Source organism: Somniosus microcephalus, chromosome 12, assembly GCF_052327205.1.
Source record: "Somniosus microcephalus isolate GS21.2 chromosome 12, FLI_Smic_1.0, whole genome shotgun sequence".
In the NCBI taxonomy this organism is placed as follows: domain Eukaryota; kingdom Metazoa; phylum Chordata; class Chondrichthyes; order Squaliformes; family Somniosidae; genus Somniosus; species Somniosus microcephalus.
This window is the reverse complement of record NC_140998.1, coordinates 78,489,867-78,508,776: the sequence shown is the minus strand read 5'-3', so window position 1 is coordinate 78,508,776 and position 18,910 is coordinate 78,489,867. Positions and strand designations below refer to the sequence as shown.

Below are 18,910 nucleotides of genomic sequence, written 5' to 3'. Positions count from 1 at the left end.
GATCAGCCATGATCACATTGAATGGCGGAGCAGGCTCGAGGGGCCGAATGGCCTACTCCTGCTCCTATCTTCTATGTTTCTATGTGTAGTGCTTAACCCCATTGTTTTTTAAGAACTTCCTGAATTCTTCGGACACAAATTGCAGTCCATTATCAGAACAGATCTGTTCAGGCAGCCCATTCCTGGCAAATATGGTCTTTAATACTGTGATGGTTTTTTCCGTGGTGGTGGAGGACATCTTTATTACCTCCGGCCACTTGGAGTGTGCATCAACCGCGATTAAGAACATTGAGTCCATAAATGGACCAGCAAAGTCGATGTGTACCCTTTGCCATGGAGATGAGGGCCACTCCCATGGATGTAGAGGGGCTTGTGGTGGGGCGTTTTGGACCTTCTGGCATCCTAGACAGCTCTTGGTCATTTCTTCGATGTCTCCATCGATACCTGGCCACCACACAAACGCTCTGGCTAGGTTCTTCATTTTCACTCCACCCAGATGCCCCTCATGAAGCTCCTTTAGCACTTTATCCTGGAGTTTGGGTGGAATCACCACTCTGGATCCACACATCAAGGTTCCTCGGCACACTGACAGCTGTTCTCTTCTTTGCGAGAATGCTGGCAACAGTGGTTCGCCATGTGCTGGCCATCACTTCACCGTTAAATCGTAGACTCTTGAGAGAGTCGGGTCATTTCTCGTTTCCTTTTCAATGGTAGAATTTGTTACTGGTAGACATTCCACTATGGTTGAGTGGAACATCTCCACTGGGTCCACTGTAGGTGCCTCTTCTACCGTTGGCAACGGTAGGCGCGATAAACCGTCAGCATTCCCATGCTGTTTTGATCCTTTGTATTCTATGTCATATTGGTGTGCCCCCATGAAAAGGGACCACCTCTGTAGCCTTTGTGCTGTCATATGGGAACGCCCTTTTTAGGGTTGAATATGGAGACGAGGGGTTGATGGTCAGTCAACAAGGTAAATTTTTGTCCGTGTAGGTAATGGTTGAATTTCTTCACTCCCCACACCAGGCTGAGTGCTTCCCTGTCGATCTGGGCATAGTTACGCTCAGCTGAGTTCAATGAGCGTGACGCAAAAGCTATCGGCCGCTCCGAGCCATCAGGGAATCTATGCGATAATACCGCTCCTACGCCGTAAGGGGATGCATCGCACGCCAGTCTGATTGGCAGTGATGGGTTGTAATGAGCCAACACTTCCTTGGACGTGATCAAGCCTTTGCATTTGTGGAAGGCACGTTTACAGTCTTCGCTCCATTTCCAATTTACTCCCGTTTGCAGCAGTGCGTTAAGAGGGTGCAGAACAGTTGACAAGTTCGGTTAAAATTTATGATAGTAATTTATCAATCCCAGGAACGACCTTAATTGTGAGACATTTTCAGGTGCTGGGGCTTTTATGACCGCTTCAATTTTTCAGGTGACTTATGCAACCCTTCTTCGTTAATTATGTGGCCACAATATGATATTTGTTTCTGGAAAAATTCGCACTTGGGGCGATTTGCTCGTAGGCCCCGTTCTCTCAGCCTAGTGAGCACCTGCTCCAAATTGGCAAGGTGCTCATTGTCGTTTTCTCCTGTTACAAGGATGTCGTCTAGGTAGCATTGAGTCCCCGGAATCCCTTGCAGGACGTGCTCCATAGCTCTTTGCCAGATAGCTGGAGCTGATGCTACTCTGAAAACCAGTCGATTGTACTGGTACAGGCCTTTGTGTGTGTTTATCGTGAGATACCTTTTAGAGGCCTCCTCAACCTCCATCTGTAGATATGCCTGTGCCAAGTCAATTTTGGTGAAACGTTTCCCTCTGGATAGTGAGGCGAAAATATCTTCTATCCTCAGAAGAGGATACAGTACCGTGTGAAGGACCGAGTTTACAGTCACCTTGAAGTCCCCACAGATGCGAATTTTTCTCTGTTCTTCAGATTTATCATTATTCAACGTTTTCTTCATGACCGGGACGATGGGTGTTGCCCACTCTCTCTAATCTACCTTGGATAACACACCTGCCTTTTCCAAATTCTCCAGCTCTGCCTCGACTGCTGGACGAATTGCGCATGGCACCGGCCTTGCCTTAAAAAACTTGGGAATTGCCGCATCTTCTACTTTTATTGAGGCGGTGACGCCTTTCAAGGTTCCTAGTTCCTGTTGAAACACTTCTTTGGCGTTGGCCAAGATGTCTTTTAATCGTTCAGGTATGACGTCATCATTTTTTTTCTTACTGGTCACCGTCAGTGCCTGAATGGAGTGCCAGTCTAAACGTATCTTCCTGATCCATTCACGTCCCAACAGCGGTGGACCACCATCTTTCAGAACGTATAAATACAACTTCTGTATTTCCTTGCCGTTGTATACAACAGGCACCCTTATTTTCCCTCTGGGGTATACTTTCTGCCCCGTATATGTCTTCAAGATAATGGCTGTGTCTTTCAAAGGTATATGCGGAAATAGCTGCTCATAATCCCGTCGACTTATGACGGTCAGAGCTGATCATGTATCTAGCTCCATTTTAACTGGGGACCCCGCTATCGTGAGGGTAACCCAAATGGTCTGGTAATCTTCTTTGGCAATTACGTTATGTAATTTGAGGCAGCTTAGTCTCTTGTTTCCGGAGTCGCTGTCGCTCTTCTGGTCTTCGGAGCTACTGTCCGTCATCATTTGTACCTTTCTGTACTTTTCCTTATTGATTTTTTTTCTGTCAGTGGATTTTTTGTTTCCAGATCGGCATACACGTGCAATGTGTCCCATCTTTCCGCATTGCCTGCATGCTTTGTCCTTGAACCAGCAGTCCCTCTGGTCATGGGTGGATCTGCCGCAGCGATAACATCTCTCGAAACCCCGTGTCATTTCATGGGTGCCGAAGTCCTATGGCTTTTGCTGTATCTCTGCAGCTCCTCTTGCTGCTGCTTCGTATGCTACAGCCGCACTGAAAGCCTTGTCCAGTGTCAAATCTTTCTCAGAAAGTAGCCTTTTCTGTGTTCCTTCACTTAGGAGACCGCAGACGAATTTGTCTCGTAGAGAATCTGCCAGTCCTGCCCCGAATTGGCAGTGCTTTGACAGCTTTCTTAATTCGGTGAGGTAATCAGCGTTACTTTCATTCTTGTGCTGATTCCTCCTGAAGAATTTGAATCCTTCCACGATCAGCAGCGGTGTTGGGTTTAAGTGCTCCTGTAGGGTATCAACAATCTCCTTAAAATTCTTGTCCATCGGTTTGGCTGGAGTGATTAAGTTTCGTAACAGCCCGTATGTCCTTGCACCCATCAGATTTAGAAGTACCGATGCCTTTTTATCATCCTCTACTTCATTCGCTGTGCAATAGTCCTCCACTCTTTCCACATATGTGGTCCAATCCTCTATATCACTATCGAAAGCAGTAATATTGCCAGTCTTAGGTATCCTGAAAATCAAAAATGGCGCCTCCCGCGCTTTCCTTTCTTCCCTGCCAAGAAAAAATGGCGCCTCCCGCGCTTTCCCGCCGCTGCCGCTGCTGACAACGCTGTTCTCCGCGGTTTTTAGTTACACAGATATTTTTAATAGTTGGAGACTTGTTCCCGCCGGACTCTCTGGGACTTTCCCCTCCCTCTGCTTGGTCCGAACGCCGACCTGCTTTGCAGCGTCGGCCGTCTCCCGAGTGCTCCACCCTCCGTCTCTGTTTGCCTCCGCCTTCCGACTCGCTGCTCGGCCCCGCTGCAGAGCCACCCGATCGAGCCCCAGCCCGCCGCCCAGGAAGGATTAGTGCAGTACCTGCCACCAGCCCGGCTAGCTGGTGAACTCACAGTTTTTTTTTTCCTTCGACCTTCGTCTGAGGAATCGATCTCCTTGAGGTGCTGCCGAATTGCAGGTAAGTCCGTTTCTAATTCGTCACCACTGTTGTATCCGTGTGTTAATGGAGACACGGAATGCAGGAGTTGGTTTAACAGGTGTTTACTGAACAAAGTCTGGAGGTGAACTAAAAGATACCAGACGCTATACAGGCTTATATACCCGAGTGGTCACTACCGGTATTACAGTACACAGGGGCTCTTAAAGGTACATACACTACACCTTTAACCTAGTAAAACATCCCAAGGCACTTCACAGGAGTGTTATCAAACAAAATTTGACTTTGAGCCACATAAGGAGATACAGGAAACTCTTTTTATTCGGGACCGGCGTGGTGCCAGTTGATCAAAAAGTCTGGATTACAGAGAGATACTTATCAAGGTACAAGAGCCCCGTACACGGCCACAGGTGCAGGAGCCCCGGTTACACGGCACTTGTGCAGGAGTCCCGGTTACACGGCCACAGATCCAGGAGTCCCTGTTGCACGGCCACAGGTGCAGGAACCCCAGTTACATGGCCACAGATCCAGGAACCCCGGTTACACGGCCACTAATATATAGTAAAACTTACCTGAACCTACTTCTGAATTTTGCCGGTTAAGAGAGATTTCCGGATATTTAGGTGCTGGTTAAAAGAGATTTTCCTGTATTGGGGTAAGAACATAAGAATTAGGAGCAGGAGTAGGCCATATGGCCCCTTGAGCTTGCTCCGCCGTTCAATAAGATCATGGCTGATCATCGACCTCAACTCCACATTCCTGCCCGATCTCCATATCCCTTGATTCCTCTAGAGTTCAAAAATCTATCTATCTCAGCCTTGAATATATTCAAAGACTCAGCATTCACAGCCCTCTGGGGCAGAGAATTCCAAAGATTCACAACCCTCTGAGTGAAGGAATTCCTCCTCATCTCAGTCTTAAATGGCCTACCCCTTATCCTGAGACTATGCCCCCTAGTTCTAGACACTCAAGCCAGGGGAAACAACCTCTCAGCATCTACCCTGTCAATCCCCTTTAGAATCTTGTATGTTTCAATGAGATCACCTCTCATTCTTCTAAACTCCAGAGAGTATAGGCCCATTCTACACAATCTCTCATCATTGGACAGCCCTCCCATCCCAGGGATCAATCTAGTGAACCTTCATTGCACTGCCTCTAAGGCAAGTATATCTTTCCTTAGATAAGGAGACGAAAACTGTGCACAGTACTCCAGGTGTGGTCTCACCACGGCCCTGTACAATTGTAGCAAGATTTCCTTACTCTTATACTCCAACCCCCTTGCAATAAAGGCCAACATGCCATTTGCCTTCCTTATTGCTTGCTGTATCTGCATGCTAGCTTTCTGTGTTTCTTGCACGAGGACACCCAAATCTCTCTGAACACCAACATTTGAAAGTTTCTCGCCATTTAAATAAAATTCTGTTTTTATAGTCTTCCTACCAAAGTGAATAACCTTACATTTCCCTACATTATACTCCATCTGCCACCTTACTGCCCATTCACTTAGTCTGTCTATATCCCTTTGCAGACTCTTTGGACTGGATTTTCATTCAGCAGTTGGGAAGAAGGCGGGACTACAACTTTCGGGTTTTAGTCCCGCCTCTGTCGATGTCCGGCCAATCAACGTGATTTTCCCTTGACTGACCTTGTTGAGCCCGCCCAGGGGCTCAGCAGGCCAATTAAGGGCCACCCGGCAACAGGTGACGTCACAGACTGAAATTTCATCTGTCAAGAGTTTTTGACAGATGAAATATCAGTGTTTCACAGCTGCTTGAAGCTGTCAAACACTGACAGTCTGACTTCTAACCTGAGTCCTTCTACGCAAACTCAGTTAGAACTCTCGCCGGCACTGAAAGCTGAAGGCTGTCACTTTTGACAGATCGCAGCCATTCAGCTTTCAGTGCCTGCTGAGTGATGGACTGCTGACGCCTAGAGGAAGAAAGGCTGTTAAAGTAAGTACAGGTAATTTAAACTTCTTCACACACTTTAGACACACCAAACACACTTACCTTTGCACTCATGCACCCATCACTCAGCTGTACACCGACATCGCGACCCCTCCAAGCCCTTCAACCCGATGGCCCGCCTGCTCTAACCTGGCATGGTTTGGAGCCATCGGGAATCCCACTCAACACCCCACAAAATAGGGATTAGGCTGAAAACTGCCTGTTAACTACCTGTTAACAGGCAGTTAATTGGCACTAATCCCTTACCGCCTCGGGTCGGCGGGTCCCAGTGCAGGGCGGGTACCCGCCTCCTCTGAAACTTACGTGGAGGCGGGTTTTTGGCGTGATGGTGTCTGGACCCCCGAATTCGGGATTTTTGTCCCCCGCACGTCTAAAAGCCCGCCTCACGGCACACTGAAAATCTGGCCCTTTGTGTTCTCACAGCTTACTGTCCCACCTAGCTTTGTATCATCAGCAAACTTGGATACATTACACTCAGTCCCTTCATCTAGGTCATTAATATAGATTGTAAATAGCTGAGGCCCCAGCACTGATCCTTGCGGTATCCCACTAGTTACTGCCTGCCAACCTGAAAAAGATCCGTTTTCTCCCTACTCTGTTTTCTGTCTGTTAACCAATCCTCTATCCATGCTACTTACTATATTACCCCAACACCATGAACCCTAATCTTGTGTAATAACCTTTTATGTGGCACTTTATCGAATGCCTTTTGGAAATCCAAATATACTACATCCACTGGTTCCCCTTACATCCTCAAAAAACTCTCATAAATTTGTCAAACATGATTTCCCTTTCATAAAACCATGTTGACTCTGCCTAATCATGTTATGATTTTTTAAGTGCCCTGATACTACCTCCTTAACAATGGACTCCAGCATTTTCCTGATGACTGATGTCAGGCTAACTGGCCTGTAGTTCCCTTTTTTTTCTCTCCCTCTTTTCTTGAATAGCGGTGTTACATTTGCGACCTTCCAATCCATTGGGACTGTTCTAGAATCTCGGGAATTTTGGAAGATTAAAACCAATACATCCATTATCTCTTCAGCCACCTCTTTTAGAACCCTAGGATGTAGGTCGTCGAGTCCAGGGGATTTGTCGGCTTTTAGTCCCATTAGTTTCTCCAGTACTTTTTTTCTCTACTTATATTAATTACATTAAGTTCCTCACCCTCATTAGACTCTTGGTTCCCCACCATTTTTGGTATTTTTTTTGTCTTCTACTGTGAAGAGACACAAAATATTTTTTTAACGTTTCTGCCATTTCCTTATTCCCCATAATAATTTCTCCTGTCTCAGCCTCTAAGGGACCAACATTTACTTTTGCTACTCTCCCAATCCTCAGGCTTACTATTATTCTTTGCAACATTATAAGCTTCTTTCAATCTAATGCAATCTTTAACTTCTTTAGTTAGCCACGGTTGGATCATTTTTCCCATGGAGTTTTTGTTTCTCAATGGAATGTATTTTTGTTGAGAATTATGAAATATTTCTTTAAATGCTAGCCACTGCTTATCTACCACCATACATTTTAATCTATTTTTCCAATCTACTTTAGCCAACTCGCCTCTCATGCCTATGTAATTGGCTTCATTTAAGTTTAAGACTCTAGTTTTGGACTTAGGCAAGTCACTCTCAAAATTAATGTGAAATTCTATCATATTATGATCACTCTGCCCAGAGGATCCTTTACTATGAGATTGCTAATTAACCGTGTCTCATTACACAATACAAGATCTAAAATAGCCTGTTCCCTGGTTGGTTCCATAACATATTGTTCTAGGAAACTGTCCCGAATGCATGCCATGAACTCCTCCTCCAGGCGACCTTTGCCAATTTCATTTGTCCAGTCTATATGAAGATTAAAGTCCCCCAAGATTATTGCATTCCCTTTGTTGCAACCTCCTACTATTTCTTGATTAATATTCTGCCCAATGGTATAGCTACTGTTAGGGGGCCTATATACTACTCCTACCAGTGTTTTCTGCCCCTTGTTATTCCTTATATCCACCCATACTGATACTACTTCCTGATCTTCTGAGCTGAGATCCTTTCTTGCTACTGTCCTTTATCATCAAGGCTACTCCCCCCCCCCTCCTTTTCCATTCTGCCTGTCTTTTCGAAACGTCGAGTACTCTGGAACATTTAGTTTCCAATCTTGCAACCACGTCTCTGTAATGTCTATTAGATCAAACCCATTTATCTCTATTTGTGCCACTAGTTTGTCTCTCTTGTTACGAATGCTTCATGCATTCAGATAAAGAGCCTTTAATTTAATTTTTTTACCATTATTCCCTGCTTTGACCTTATTCTCTGCTGCACAGCTACCGTTAAACTCTCTGTCCCTTCCTGTCACACTCTGCTTATTTTTACCCAAATCGCTACACTGCTCTATCGCCTTGACCTTTCTCTTTAGATTTCTAAATTTCCCCTCACCTGACCCCTCCCCCTCTTTTTTAGTTTAAAGCCCTATCTACAGCCCTAGTTATTTGATTCGCCAGGACGCTGGTCCCAGCCCGGTTTAAGTGGAGCCCGTCCCGATGGAACAGCTCTCTCTTTCCCCAGTATTGGTGCCAGTGCCCCATGAATTGAAACCCCTGTTTTCCACAGCACTCTTTGAGCCATGCATTTAACTCTCTGATCTGCTTGATCCTATGCCAATTTGCATGTGGCTCAGGTAGTAATCCAGAGATTATTACCCTTATGGTTCTGCTTATTAATTAAGACCCTAGCTCCTCAAACTCCCTCAGCAGAACCTCATTCTTAGTTCTGCCAATGTCGTTGGTTCCAACATGATGACCAGATGACCAAAAGGTTGGTCAAAGCAGTAGGTTTAAAGGAGGATAAAGAGATGGAGAGGTTTGGGGATGGAATTCCAGAGCTTAGGGCCTCGGCAGCTGAAGGCACGACCACCAATGGTGAAGCGTTTAAAATCGGGGATGCTCAAGAGGCCAGAATTAGAGGAGTGCAGATACCTTGGAGGGTTGTGGGGTTGAAGGAGATTACAGAGATAGGGAGGAGTGAGGCCATGCAAGGATTTAAAATCAAGGATGAGAATTTTAATGTTGAGGCATTGCTTAATCAGGAGCCAATGTAGGTCAGCGAACACGGGTGATGGGTGAATGAGACTTGGTGCAAGTTTGGACAGGGGCAGCAGAATTTTGGATGACCTCAGGTTTATGTAGGGTAGAATGTGGGAGGTTGGCCAGGAGTGCGTTGGACTAGTCAAGTTTAGAGGTAACAGATGCATGGATTAGGGTTTCAGCAGCAGATGAGCTGAGGCAGGGGTGGAGTTGCCGATGTTCCGGAGGTGGAAATAGGCGGTCTTAGTGATGGCGTGGATATGTGGTTGGAAGCTCATCCCGGGGTCAAATATGACACTAAGGTTGTGAACAGTTTTTTATTCATTGATGGGATGTGGGCGTCGCTGGCTGGCTAGGCCTGCATTTAGTGCCCATCACTAATTGCCCTTGAGAAGATGGTGGTGAGCCGCCTTCTTGAACCGCTGCAGCCCATATGGTGTAGGTACATCCACAATGCTGTTAGGTGAGGTATCCGTGTGTTAATAGAGACACGGAATGCAGGAGTTGGTTTAACAGGTGTTTACTGAACAAAGTCTGGAGGTGAACTAAAAGATACAAGACACTATACAGGCTTATATAGCCCGATTGGCCACTACCGGCATTACAGTACACAGGGGCTCTTAAAGGCACATACACCACAATTCCTCCCCTTTTAGACAACCAGTACATAACATTTTAAGTAATCATTAATTAACATGTTTACAAGAACAATAATCTACACATTTGCTGCAGTTAATCAATTATAAGTCAGTCTCTCTGGAGGCTTCCTGACTCGGTCCGGATAACGCCTCGGTGGTGTAGTAGTTTTCGGTGGTGTCGTAGGTTCTTTTGGCAAGGTCGATTCGGCTTGAATGCCAGTGTCGGGTTCATCTGGTTCCAGTATCACCGGATCGGAGGTAGATACTATGGGTATCTCTGCTTCATCATTAGGCGTATAGAGTTGTGGTGTAGGTTGTCCCTTTTCGGATGACTCTATGATCTGGTCAGCATGGCGCCTTATTATGCTTTCTCCAATGTCCACGGTATACATCAGCGGTCCTAGTCGTGTGCAAATAGTTCCAGGCTGCCATTTCTCGGTACGGTAGTCCCGGGCCAAAACTTGTTGACCTATCTGGAAGGTTCTAGTTGGCCTTTCATTCATGCCTTGAAATTGCCGGTTCTCTACGTTCCTTCTGATGTTTGGCTTGATCAAATCCAGCCGGCATCTTAGTCTTCTATTGAAAAACATCATGGCGGGAGTTTGGTTTGTAAGCACATGTGTTGCATTCCTGTATGCAAACAAGAAGTTATCTACCTTATGCTGTAGATTTATGTCTTCATTACCCATGGCCTTTATGGCCTTCTTGAGGTCTGGACAAACCTTTCAGCCAATCCATTGGTGGCGGGATGGTATGGGGCGGACATGTAGTGCTTAAGCCCATTGTTTTTTAAGAACTTCCTGAATTCTTCGGACACAAATTGCGGTCCATTATCAGAACAGATCTGTTCAGGCAGCCCATTCCTGGCAAATATGGTCCTTAATACTGTGATGGTTTTTTCCGTGGTGGTGGAGGACATCTTTATTACCTCCGGCCACTTGGAGTGTGCATCAACCGCGATTAAGAACATTGAGTCCATAAATGGACCAGCAAAGTTGATGTGTACCCTTTGCCATGGAGATGAGGGCCACTCCCATGGATGTAGAGGGGCTTGTGGTGGGGCGTTTTGGACCTTCTGGCATCCTAGACAGCTCTTGGTCATTTCTTCGATGTCTCCATCGATACCTGGCCACCACACAAACGCTCTGGCTAGGTTCTTCATTTTCACTCCACCCAGATGCCCCTTGTGAAGCTCCTTTAACACTTTATCCTGGAGTTTGGGTGGAATCACCACTCTGGATCCACACATCAAGGTTCCTCAGCACACTGACAGCTGTTCTCTTCTTTGCGAGAATGCTGGCAACAGTGGTTCGCCATGTGCTGGCCATCCCTTCACCGTTAAATCGTAGACTCGTGAGAGAGTCGGGTCATTTCTCGTTTCCTTTTCAATGGTAGAATTTGTTACTGGTAGACATTCCACTATGGTTGAGTGGAACATCTCCACTGGGTCCACTGTAGGTGCCTCTTCTACCGTTGGCAACGGTAGACGCGATAAACCGTCAGCATTTCCATGCTGTTTTGATTCTTTGTATTCTATGTCATATTGGTGTGCCCCTAGGAAAAGGGACCACCTCTGTAGCCTTTGCGCTGTCATAATGGGAACGCCCTTTTTAGGGTTGAATATGGAGATGAGGGGTTGATGGTCAGTCAACAAGGTAAATTTTTGTCCGTGTAGGTAATGGTTGAATTTCTTCACTCCCCATACCAGGCTGAGTGCTTCCCTGTCGATCTGGGCATAGTTACGCTCAGCTGAGTTCAATGAGCGTGACGCAAAAGCTATCGGCCGCTCCGAGCCATCAGGGAATCTATGCGATAATACCGCTCCTACGCCGTAAGGGGATGCATCGCACGCCAGTCTGATTGGCAGTGATGGGTTGTAATGAGCCAAAACTTCCTTGGACGTGATCAAGCCTTTGCATTTATGGAAGGCACGTTTACAGTCTTCGCTCCATTTCCAATTTACTCCCGTTTGTAGCAGTTCGTTAAGAGGGTGCAGAACAGTTGACAAGTTCGGTTAAAATTTATGATAGTAATTTATCAATCCCAGGAACGACCTTAATTGTGAGACATTTTCAGGTGCTGGGGCTTTTATGACCGCTTCAATTTTTTCAGGTGACTTATGCAACCCTTCTTCGTTAATTATGTGGCCACAATATGATATTTGTTTCTGGAAAAATTCGCACTTGGGGCGATTTGCTCGTAGGCCCCGTTCTCTCAGCCTAGTGAGCACCTGCTCCAAATTGGCAAGGTGCTTGTTGTCGTTTTCTCCTGTTACAAGGATGTCGTCTAGGTAGCATTGAGTCCCCGGAATCCCTTGCAGGACTTGCTCCATAGCTCTTTGCCAGATAGCTGGAGCTGATGGTACTCCGATAACCAGTCGATTGTACTGGTGCAGGCCTTTGTGTGTGTTTATCGTGAGATACTTTTTAGAGGCCTCCTCAACCTCCATCTGTAGCTATGCCTGTGCCAAGTCAATTTTGGTGAAACGTTTCCCTCCGGATAGTGAGGCGAAAATATCTTCTATCCTCGGAAGAGGATACTGTACCATGTGAAGGACCGGGTTTACAGTCACCTTGAAGTCCCCACAGATGCAAATTTTTCTCTGTTCTTCAGCTTTATCATTATTCAACGTTTTCTTCATGACCGGGACGATGGGTGTTGCCCACTCACTCCAATCTATCTTGGATAACACGCCTGCCTTTTCCAAATTCTGCAGCTCTGCCTCGACTGCTGGACGAATTGCGTATGGCACCGGCCTTGCCTTAAAAAACTTGGGAATTGCCGCATCTTCCACTTTTATTGAGGCGGTGATGCCTTTCAAGGCTCCTAGTTCCTGTTGAAACACTTCTTTGGCGTTGGCCAAGATGTCTTTTAATCGTTCAGGTATGACGTCATCATCATTTTTTTTCTTACTGGTCACCGTCAGTGCCTGAATGGAGTGCCAGTCTAAACGTATCTTCCTGATCCATTCACGTCCCAACAGCGGTGGACCACCACCTTGCAGAACGTATAAATACAACTTCTGTATTTCCTTGCCGTTGTATACAACAGGCACCCTTATTTTCCCTCTGGGGTATACTTTCTGCCCCGTATATGTTTTCAAGATAATGGATGTGTCTTTCAAAGGTATATGCGGAAATAGCCGCTCGTAATCCCGTCGACTTATGCCGATCAGATCTGATCCTGTATCTAGCTCCATTTTAACTGGGGACCCCGCTATCGTGAGGGTAACCCAAATGGTCTGGTAATCTTCTTTGACAATTACGTTATGTAATTTGAGGCAGCTTAGTCTCTTGTTTCCGGAGTCGCTATCGCTCTTCTGGTCTTCGGAGCTACTGTCCGTCATCATTTGTACCTTTCTGTACTTTTCCTTATTGATTTTTTTTCTGTCAGTGGATTTTTTGTTTCCAGATCGGCATACACGTGCAATGTGTCCCATCTTTCCGCATTGCCTGCGTGCTTTGTCCTTGAACCAGCAGTCCCTCTGGTCATGGGTGGATCTGCCGCAGCGATAACATCTCTCGAAACCCCGTGTCATTCCATGGGTGCCGAAGTCCTGTGGCTTTTGCTGTATCTCTGCAGCTCCGCTTGCTGCTGCTTCGTATGATACAGCCACACTGAAAGCCTTGTCCAGTGTTAAACCTTTCTCAGAAAGTAGCCTTTTCTGTGTTCCTTCACTTAGGAGACCGCAGACGAATTTTTCTCGAAGAGAATCTGCCAGTCCTGCCCCGAATTGGCAGTGCTTTGACAGCTTTCTTAATTCGGTGAGGTAATCAGCGTTACTTTCATTCTTGTGCTGATTCCTCCTGAAGAATTTGAATTGTTCCGCTATCAGCAGCGGTGTTGGGTTTAAGTGCTCCTGTAGGGTATCAACAATCTCTTTAAAATTCTTGTCCATCGGTTTGGCTGGAGTGATTAAGTTTCGGAACAGCCCGTATGTCCTTGCGCCCATTAGATTTAGAAGTACCGATGCCTTTTTATCATCCTCTATTTCATTCGCTGTGCAATATACCTCCACTCTTTCCATATATGTTGTCCAATCCTCTACATCACTATCGAAAGCAGTAATATTGCCAGTCTTAGGCATCCTGAAAAAAAATGGTGCCTCCCGTGCTTTCCTTTCTTCCCTGCCGAGAAAAAATGGCGCCTCCCGCGCTTTCCCGCCGCTGCCGCTGCTGACAACGCTGTTCTCCGCGGTTTTTATTTATACAGATATTTTTAATAGTTGGAGACTCGTTCCCGCCGGACTCTCTGGGACTTTTCCCTCCTTCTGCTTGGTCCGAACGCCGACCTGCTTTGCAGCGCTGGCCGTCTCCCGAGTGCTCCACCCTCCGTCTCTGTTTGCCTCCGCCTTCGCTGCTCGGCCCTGCTGCAGAGCCAGCCAATCGAGCCCCAGCCCGCCGCCCAGGAAGGATTATTGCAGTACCTGCCACCAGCCCGGCTAGCTGGTGAAACCACAGTTTTTTCTTTTTTTTTTCTTCGACCTTCATCTGAGGAATCGATCTCCTTGAGGTGCTGCCGAATTGCAGGTAAGTCCGTTTCCAATTCGTCGCCACTGTTGTATCCGTGTGTTAATGGAGACACGGAATGCAGGAGTTGGTTTAACAGATGTTTACTGAACAAAGTCTGGAGGTGAACTAAAAGATACAAGACACTATACAGGCTTATATAGCCCGAGTGGCCACTACCGGCATTACAGTACACAGGGGCTCTTAAAGGCACATACACCACATTAGGAAGGGAGTTCCAGGATTTTGGCCTAGCGACAGTGAAGGAACGGCGGCGATACAGGTCCAAGTCAGAATGGTGTATGGCTTGGAGGGGAACTTGTAGGCGGTGATGTTCCCATGCGTCTGCTGCCCTTGTCCTTTTAAGTGGTAGAGGTCGCAGGTTTGGAAGGTGCTGTTGAGGGAGCTTTGGCGAGTTGCTGCAGTGCATCTTGTAGATGGTACACACTGCAGCCACAGTGCGCCGGTGGTGGAGGGAGTGAATGTTGAAGGTGGTGGATGGAGTGCCAATCAAGCGGGCTGCTTTATCCTGAATGGTGTCGAGCTTATTGAGTGTTGTTGGAGCTGCACTCATCCAGGCAAGTGGAGAGTATTCCATCACACTCCTGACTTGTGCCTTGTAGATGATGGAAAGGCTTTGGGGAATCAGGAGGTGAGACACCACAGAATTCCCAGCCTCTGGCCTGCTCTTGTAGCCACAGTATTTATATGGCTGGTCCAGTTCAGTTTCTGATCAATGGTAACCCCCAGGATGTTGATAATGGGGGATTCAGCGATGGTAATGCCATTGAATGTCAAGGGGAGATGGTTAGAGTCTCGCTTGTTGGAGATGGTCATTGCCTGGCACTTGTGTGGTGCGAATGTTACTTGCCACTTGTCAGCCCAAGTCTGAATGTTGTCCAGGTCTTGCTGCATATGGACACGGACTGCATCAGTATCTGACGAGTCTTGAATGGTGCTGAACAGTGTGCAATCATCAGCGAACATCCCCACTTCTGACCTTATGATGGAGGGAAGGTCATTGATAAAACAGCTGAAGATGGTTGGGCCTAGGACACTGCCCTGAGGAACTCCTGCAGTGATGTCATGTGATTGGCAACTTCCTTTGTGCTAGGTATGATTCCAACCAATGGAGAGTTTTCCCCTTGATTCCCATTGACTTCAGTTTTGCTAGGGCTCCTTGATGCCACACTCGATCAAATGCTGCCTTGATGTCAAGGGCAGTCACTCTCACCTCACCTCTGGAGTTCAGCTCTTTTGTCCATGTTTGGACCAAGGCTGTAATGAGGTCAGGAGCTGAGTGGCCCTGGCGGAACCCAAACTGGGCGTCAGTTAGCAGGTTATTGCTGAGTAAGTGCCGCTTGATAGCACTGTCGACGACACCTTCCATCGCTTTGCTGATGATTGAGAGTAGACTGATGGGACGGTAATTGGCCGGGTCGGATTTGTCCTGCTTTTTGTAGCCAGGATATACTTGGGCAATTTTCCACATTGCTGGGTAGATGCTAGTGTTGTAGCCAGTTTGGTTTAGCCTCAAGACAGATGTTGGGGAGAGGGATGGAGTCGATGACTAAGCAGCAGAGTTTGTGGTGGGGACCAAAGACAATGGCTTCTGTCTTCCCAGTAGTTAGTTGGAGGAAATTTCTGCTCATCAAGTACTGGATGTCGGGCAAGCAGTCTTGACAATTTAGAGACCGTGGAGGGGTTGAGAGAAGTGGTGGTGAGGTAGAGCTGGGTGTCGTCAGCGTACATGTGGAAACTGACGCTGTGTTTTCGGATGATGTCGTCGAGGGGCAGCATGTAGATGAGCAATAGGAGGGGGCCAAGGATAGATCCTTTGGGGACACCAGAGGTAACGATGTGGGAGCGGAAAGAGAAACCATTGCAGGTGATTGGCTACAATTAGATAGATAAGAATGAAACCAGGCGAGTGCAGTCCCACCCAGCTGGACGACGGTGGAGAGGCATTGGAGAAGGATGGTGTGGTCAACCGTGTCAAAGGCTACAGACAGGTCGAGAAGGACGAGGAGGGGCAATTTACCTTTGTCACCGTCACATAGGATGTCGTTTGTGACTTTGATAAGAGCCGTTTCGGTACTGTGGCAGAGGCAGAAACCTGATCGGAGGGATTCAAACATGGAGTCGTGGGAAAGATGAGCACGGATTTGGGAGGTGACACCACGTTCAAGGACTTCGGAGAGGAAAGGGAGGTTGATTGAATAGAACTGTATAGTATTTCATGAATTGGATGTAGAATGTAAGAGGTATTTTGTACTTTTTAAGCTTTTTATTCCATTTTATGAAGTTTATACGCTTTCTTGGGTAATGTAACATTAGATGGTTTTTGCTGTTGCATATTGTGAAGGTTTGGAGTTCAGTATATTTTGTTGGCACTAGGTTAATGAAGATTGACAGGGTCAGAATCCTCAAGCAGTGTGGATTGGAGGCTTGCTGAATACTAGATGGGATTTGTACAGTTTGAAGTGCCTAGGAGTGGTAATGTGGGGAGTGGTTGGCTAGGATCTCCTCAGTGACCCAGGATGGTTTTACCCACAGAGTGGGATTGTGGGTTGGGGCTGGGAGATTGCACATTTTAAAGGAATTATATTTATAATGTTGCAGTCCCATGATCACAAAACAAAAATGTATATAAATGTAAAATTTAATCTGGTTCATTAATAATTAATGTATGGTTTTTATTTTCTTGCATGACTGAAACTGCTCATGTTTCTCCCCAAAAGTGAATTTATGAAAGCTAAGAATTAGATTACCTCTGTGCTTAACACATTTTAGTCCTTGTAAAATGTTTTTGTTTGACTGTTTGATATGCTGTTATGTTCCTTCAGGATTCATCCATTGACTATTTGGATATAACATCTGTTGAAGAAATTATTGGTCTTGTCAAAGGTGAAGTGAAAAATGTATCAACTAGAGAACAAGATGACGAAGAGGAAAATGAAGATATGGATTTCATAGGTATGGTGAGGTACAGTTAGTTCACGGAGAAGCAAAATCTAATGACAACTGCATACACGGGGAAATCACCAAGTTATCAAGATATTTCTTACTTCCAGGTTTAAAACTTTAAAAAAAATATAAAAGTTGTTTATTGAGTGGATTTATAAAGTGTACTCACTGCATAACATGATAAAAGCAAAAGATGACATCCGGTAACTATTTGAGCCATTGTCTTTTGGTCCTACGGTATGTTTGATTTGGTTTTTAACATTATTTTAAGATCTATGTTTAATGATACTGTAAACAGTGAATATAATTTTCTTGGATTATTGAGTTCTGCATGGTTTCACTTTATGTTCCTGCTTTTTTATCAACTTGAATTACATAATCTGAAAACCAGTGCACCGGTCACCTGGTTGCACAGACAATTTGACAATATTATTAGCTGTTCTCGCCCATATTGGGGAAATATTGAGTTAGGAATAGGTTTGAAGGTTGTAAAGGTAAATCTAGTTAGATATAATCAAATACCTTGTGGAATATGATGGCTTCTAATTTTAGGACCATGTACATGTCATGCCATGGAAAGCAATTGGTCAAATTTGAATAATTTAGATTGTAATGTTAGATAGATATTCTAAGGTTTTGCTTTATAAGTTTTGGGAAAGAAAAACTTTTGCAGAACCTTCCTTCAGGATTACTTAGGTTGGTCAACTCCATGAAAGGTTGACTTGTACATGGTCTTGTGGAAGGAACAGATATGATATGCTGAGGCAGAGTCTTTTCTTCTTCCATCTTTTCGTATGTTTTATATCGTACCACAGGAGTAAAATTGTGAATAGCTCATAACATAAATTAATTTTTATTGCAAAGTAACATACTTAATGCTACTCAGTTTAATGAAACTACAGAACTTACTATTGGTTTAATAAATGACCATGGGTGGGGTGAAAATTGCTCTTCATGAAATAGTACATTTCAATGCCACAGGTTTCCATAATTTCATATTGTATTTTATTCTTGATTCAGAAATGTAATGCTAGTAAATTTATTGTAGGCGCTCTTGACAGCAAGATAGATCTAAATCTTTTTTGCTTAAAACAGAGACACATCTGCTACATAATCATTTTTTAATGTACGTTCCCTTATTTATTTTTTATTATAATTCACATCTTTTTCCCTTGAGCAAGGATGAAAAAATTGTTTACAAAAATAGGATGCTTCCTTATAAAAATCATTATTTCAGCAGGCAACTTAAAATTCTTAGTTACTGGACGTTAGCATCGAAGCATGATCTTTTGATAAGATATTTTTATATTACACTCTATTTTGCCAAGATTGTATCCTTCACATTTTTATTTTGGATTTTGCAGATTAAATAGCTAGAATGCCTCATTATTCTCCACCTCCACTGTGCTATCATATTTTCCTGAGATAAGGGAGAAGAAAATAACTTCTGAATGTATTTTATATAAAGGCCAGCAATCAGAACCTGCATCACCGGTGTACATGTAAATTGAGCACCCAGGAAAAATGGCAGTGGTTGCATTGCTGTTCTGGCACTGCTAGCTCTGGAGGCATCCAGGAAAACCACCTTCTTAGATGGTACCACGGTGCCGTGGAAAGCAGTGGCACAACCTCATTCAACTTACAGTGCAGACCTTGGTTGTAGTAATATGTTTACGGCATAAGATAAATGCACGATTAGGAAAAATACTTATCTCAGTTGTATCTGAAGATTATTTTTCCATACTTCAGGTATTCAAGATGATGAAGTGGCAGAAGCTATCTACGGAGACAGATGGAGGGAACTCGATGTAGACCTAGTTCCAGCACTAACGGACAGCAGCTTTCCTGCAAGTTTAGCAGCAACTCCCCATGTGGTGGTGCTATTCTACATTGCTTGTAAGTACTAGGAAGTTTTATAGATACATG

At 45.2% G+C, this 18,910-nt stretch overlaps 1 protein-coding gene across 3 annotated transcripts in view; it reads left to right on the top strand.

The window, feature by feature from the left end:
• Window positions 1-18,910, top strand: part of txndc16 (thioredoxin domain containing 16) — a 242,333-nt gene that overhangs the window by 53,137 nt on the left and 170,286 nt on the right. For all 3 annotated transcript variants that reach the window (XM_086003184.1, XM_086003182.1, XM_086003183.1), the window contains exons 11-12: window positions 16,864-16,993; window positions 18,734-18,880. In XM_086003184.1, coding sequence (XP_085859310.1) covers window positions 16,864-16,993; window positions 18,734-18,880 — 277 coding nt within the window. The remainder of the gene's footprint in view (window positions 1-16,863; window positions 16,994-18,733; window positions 18,881-18,910) is intronic.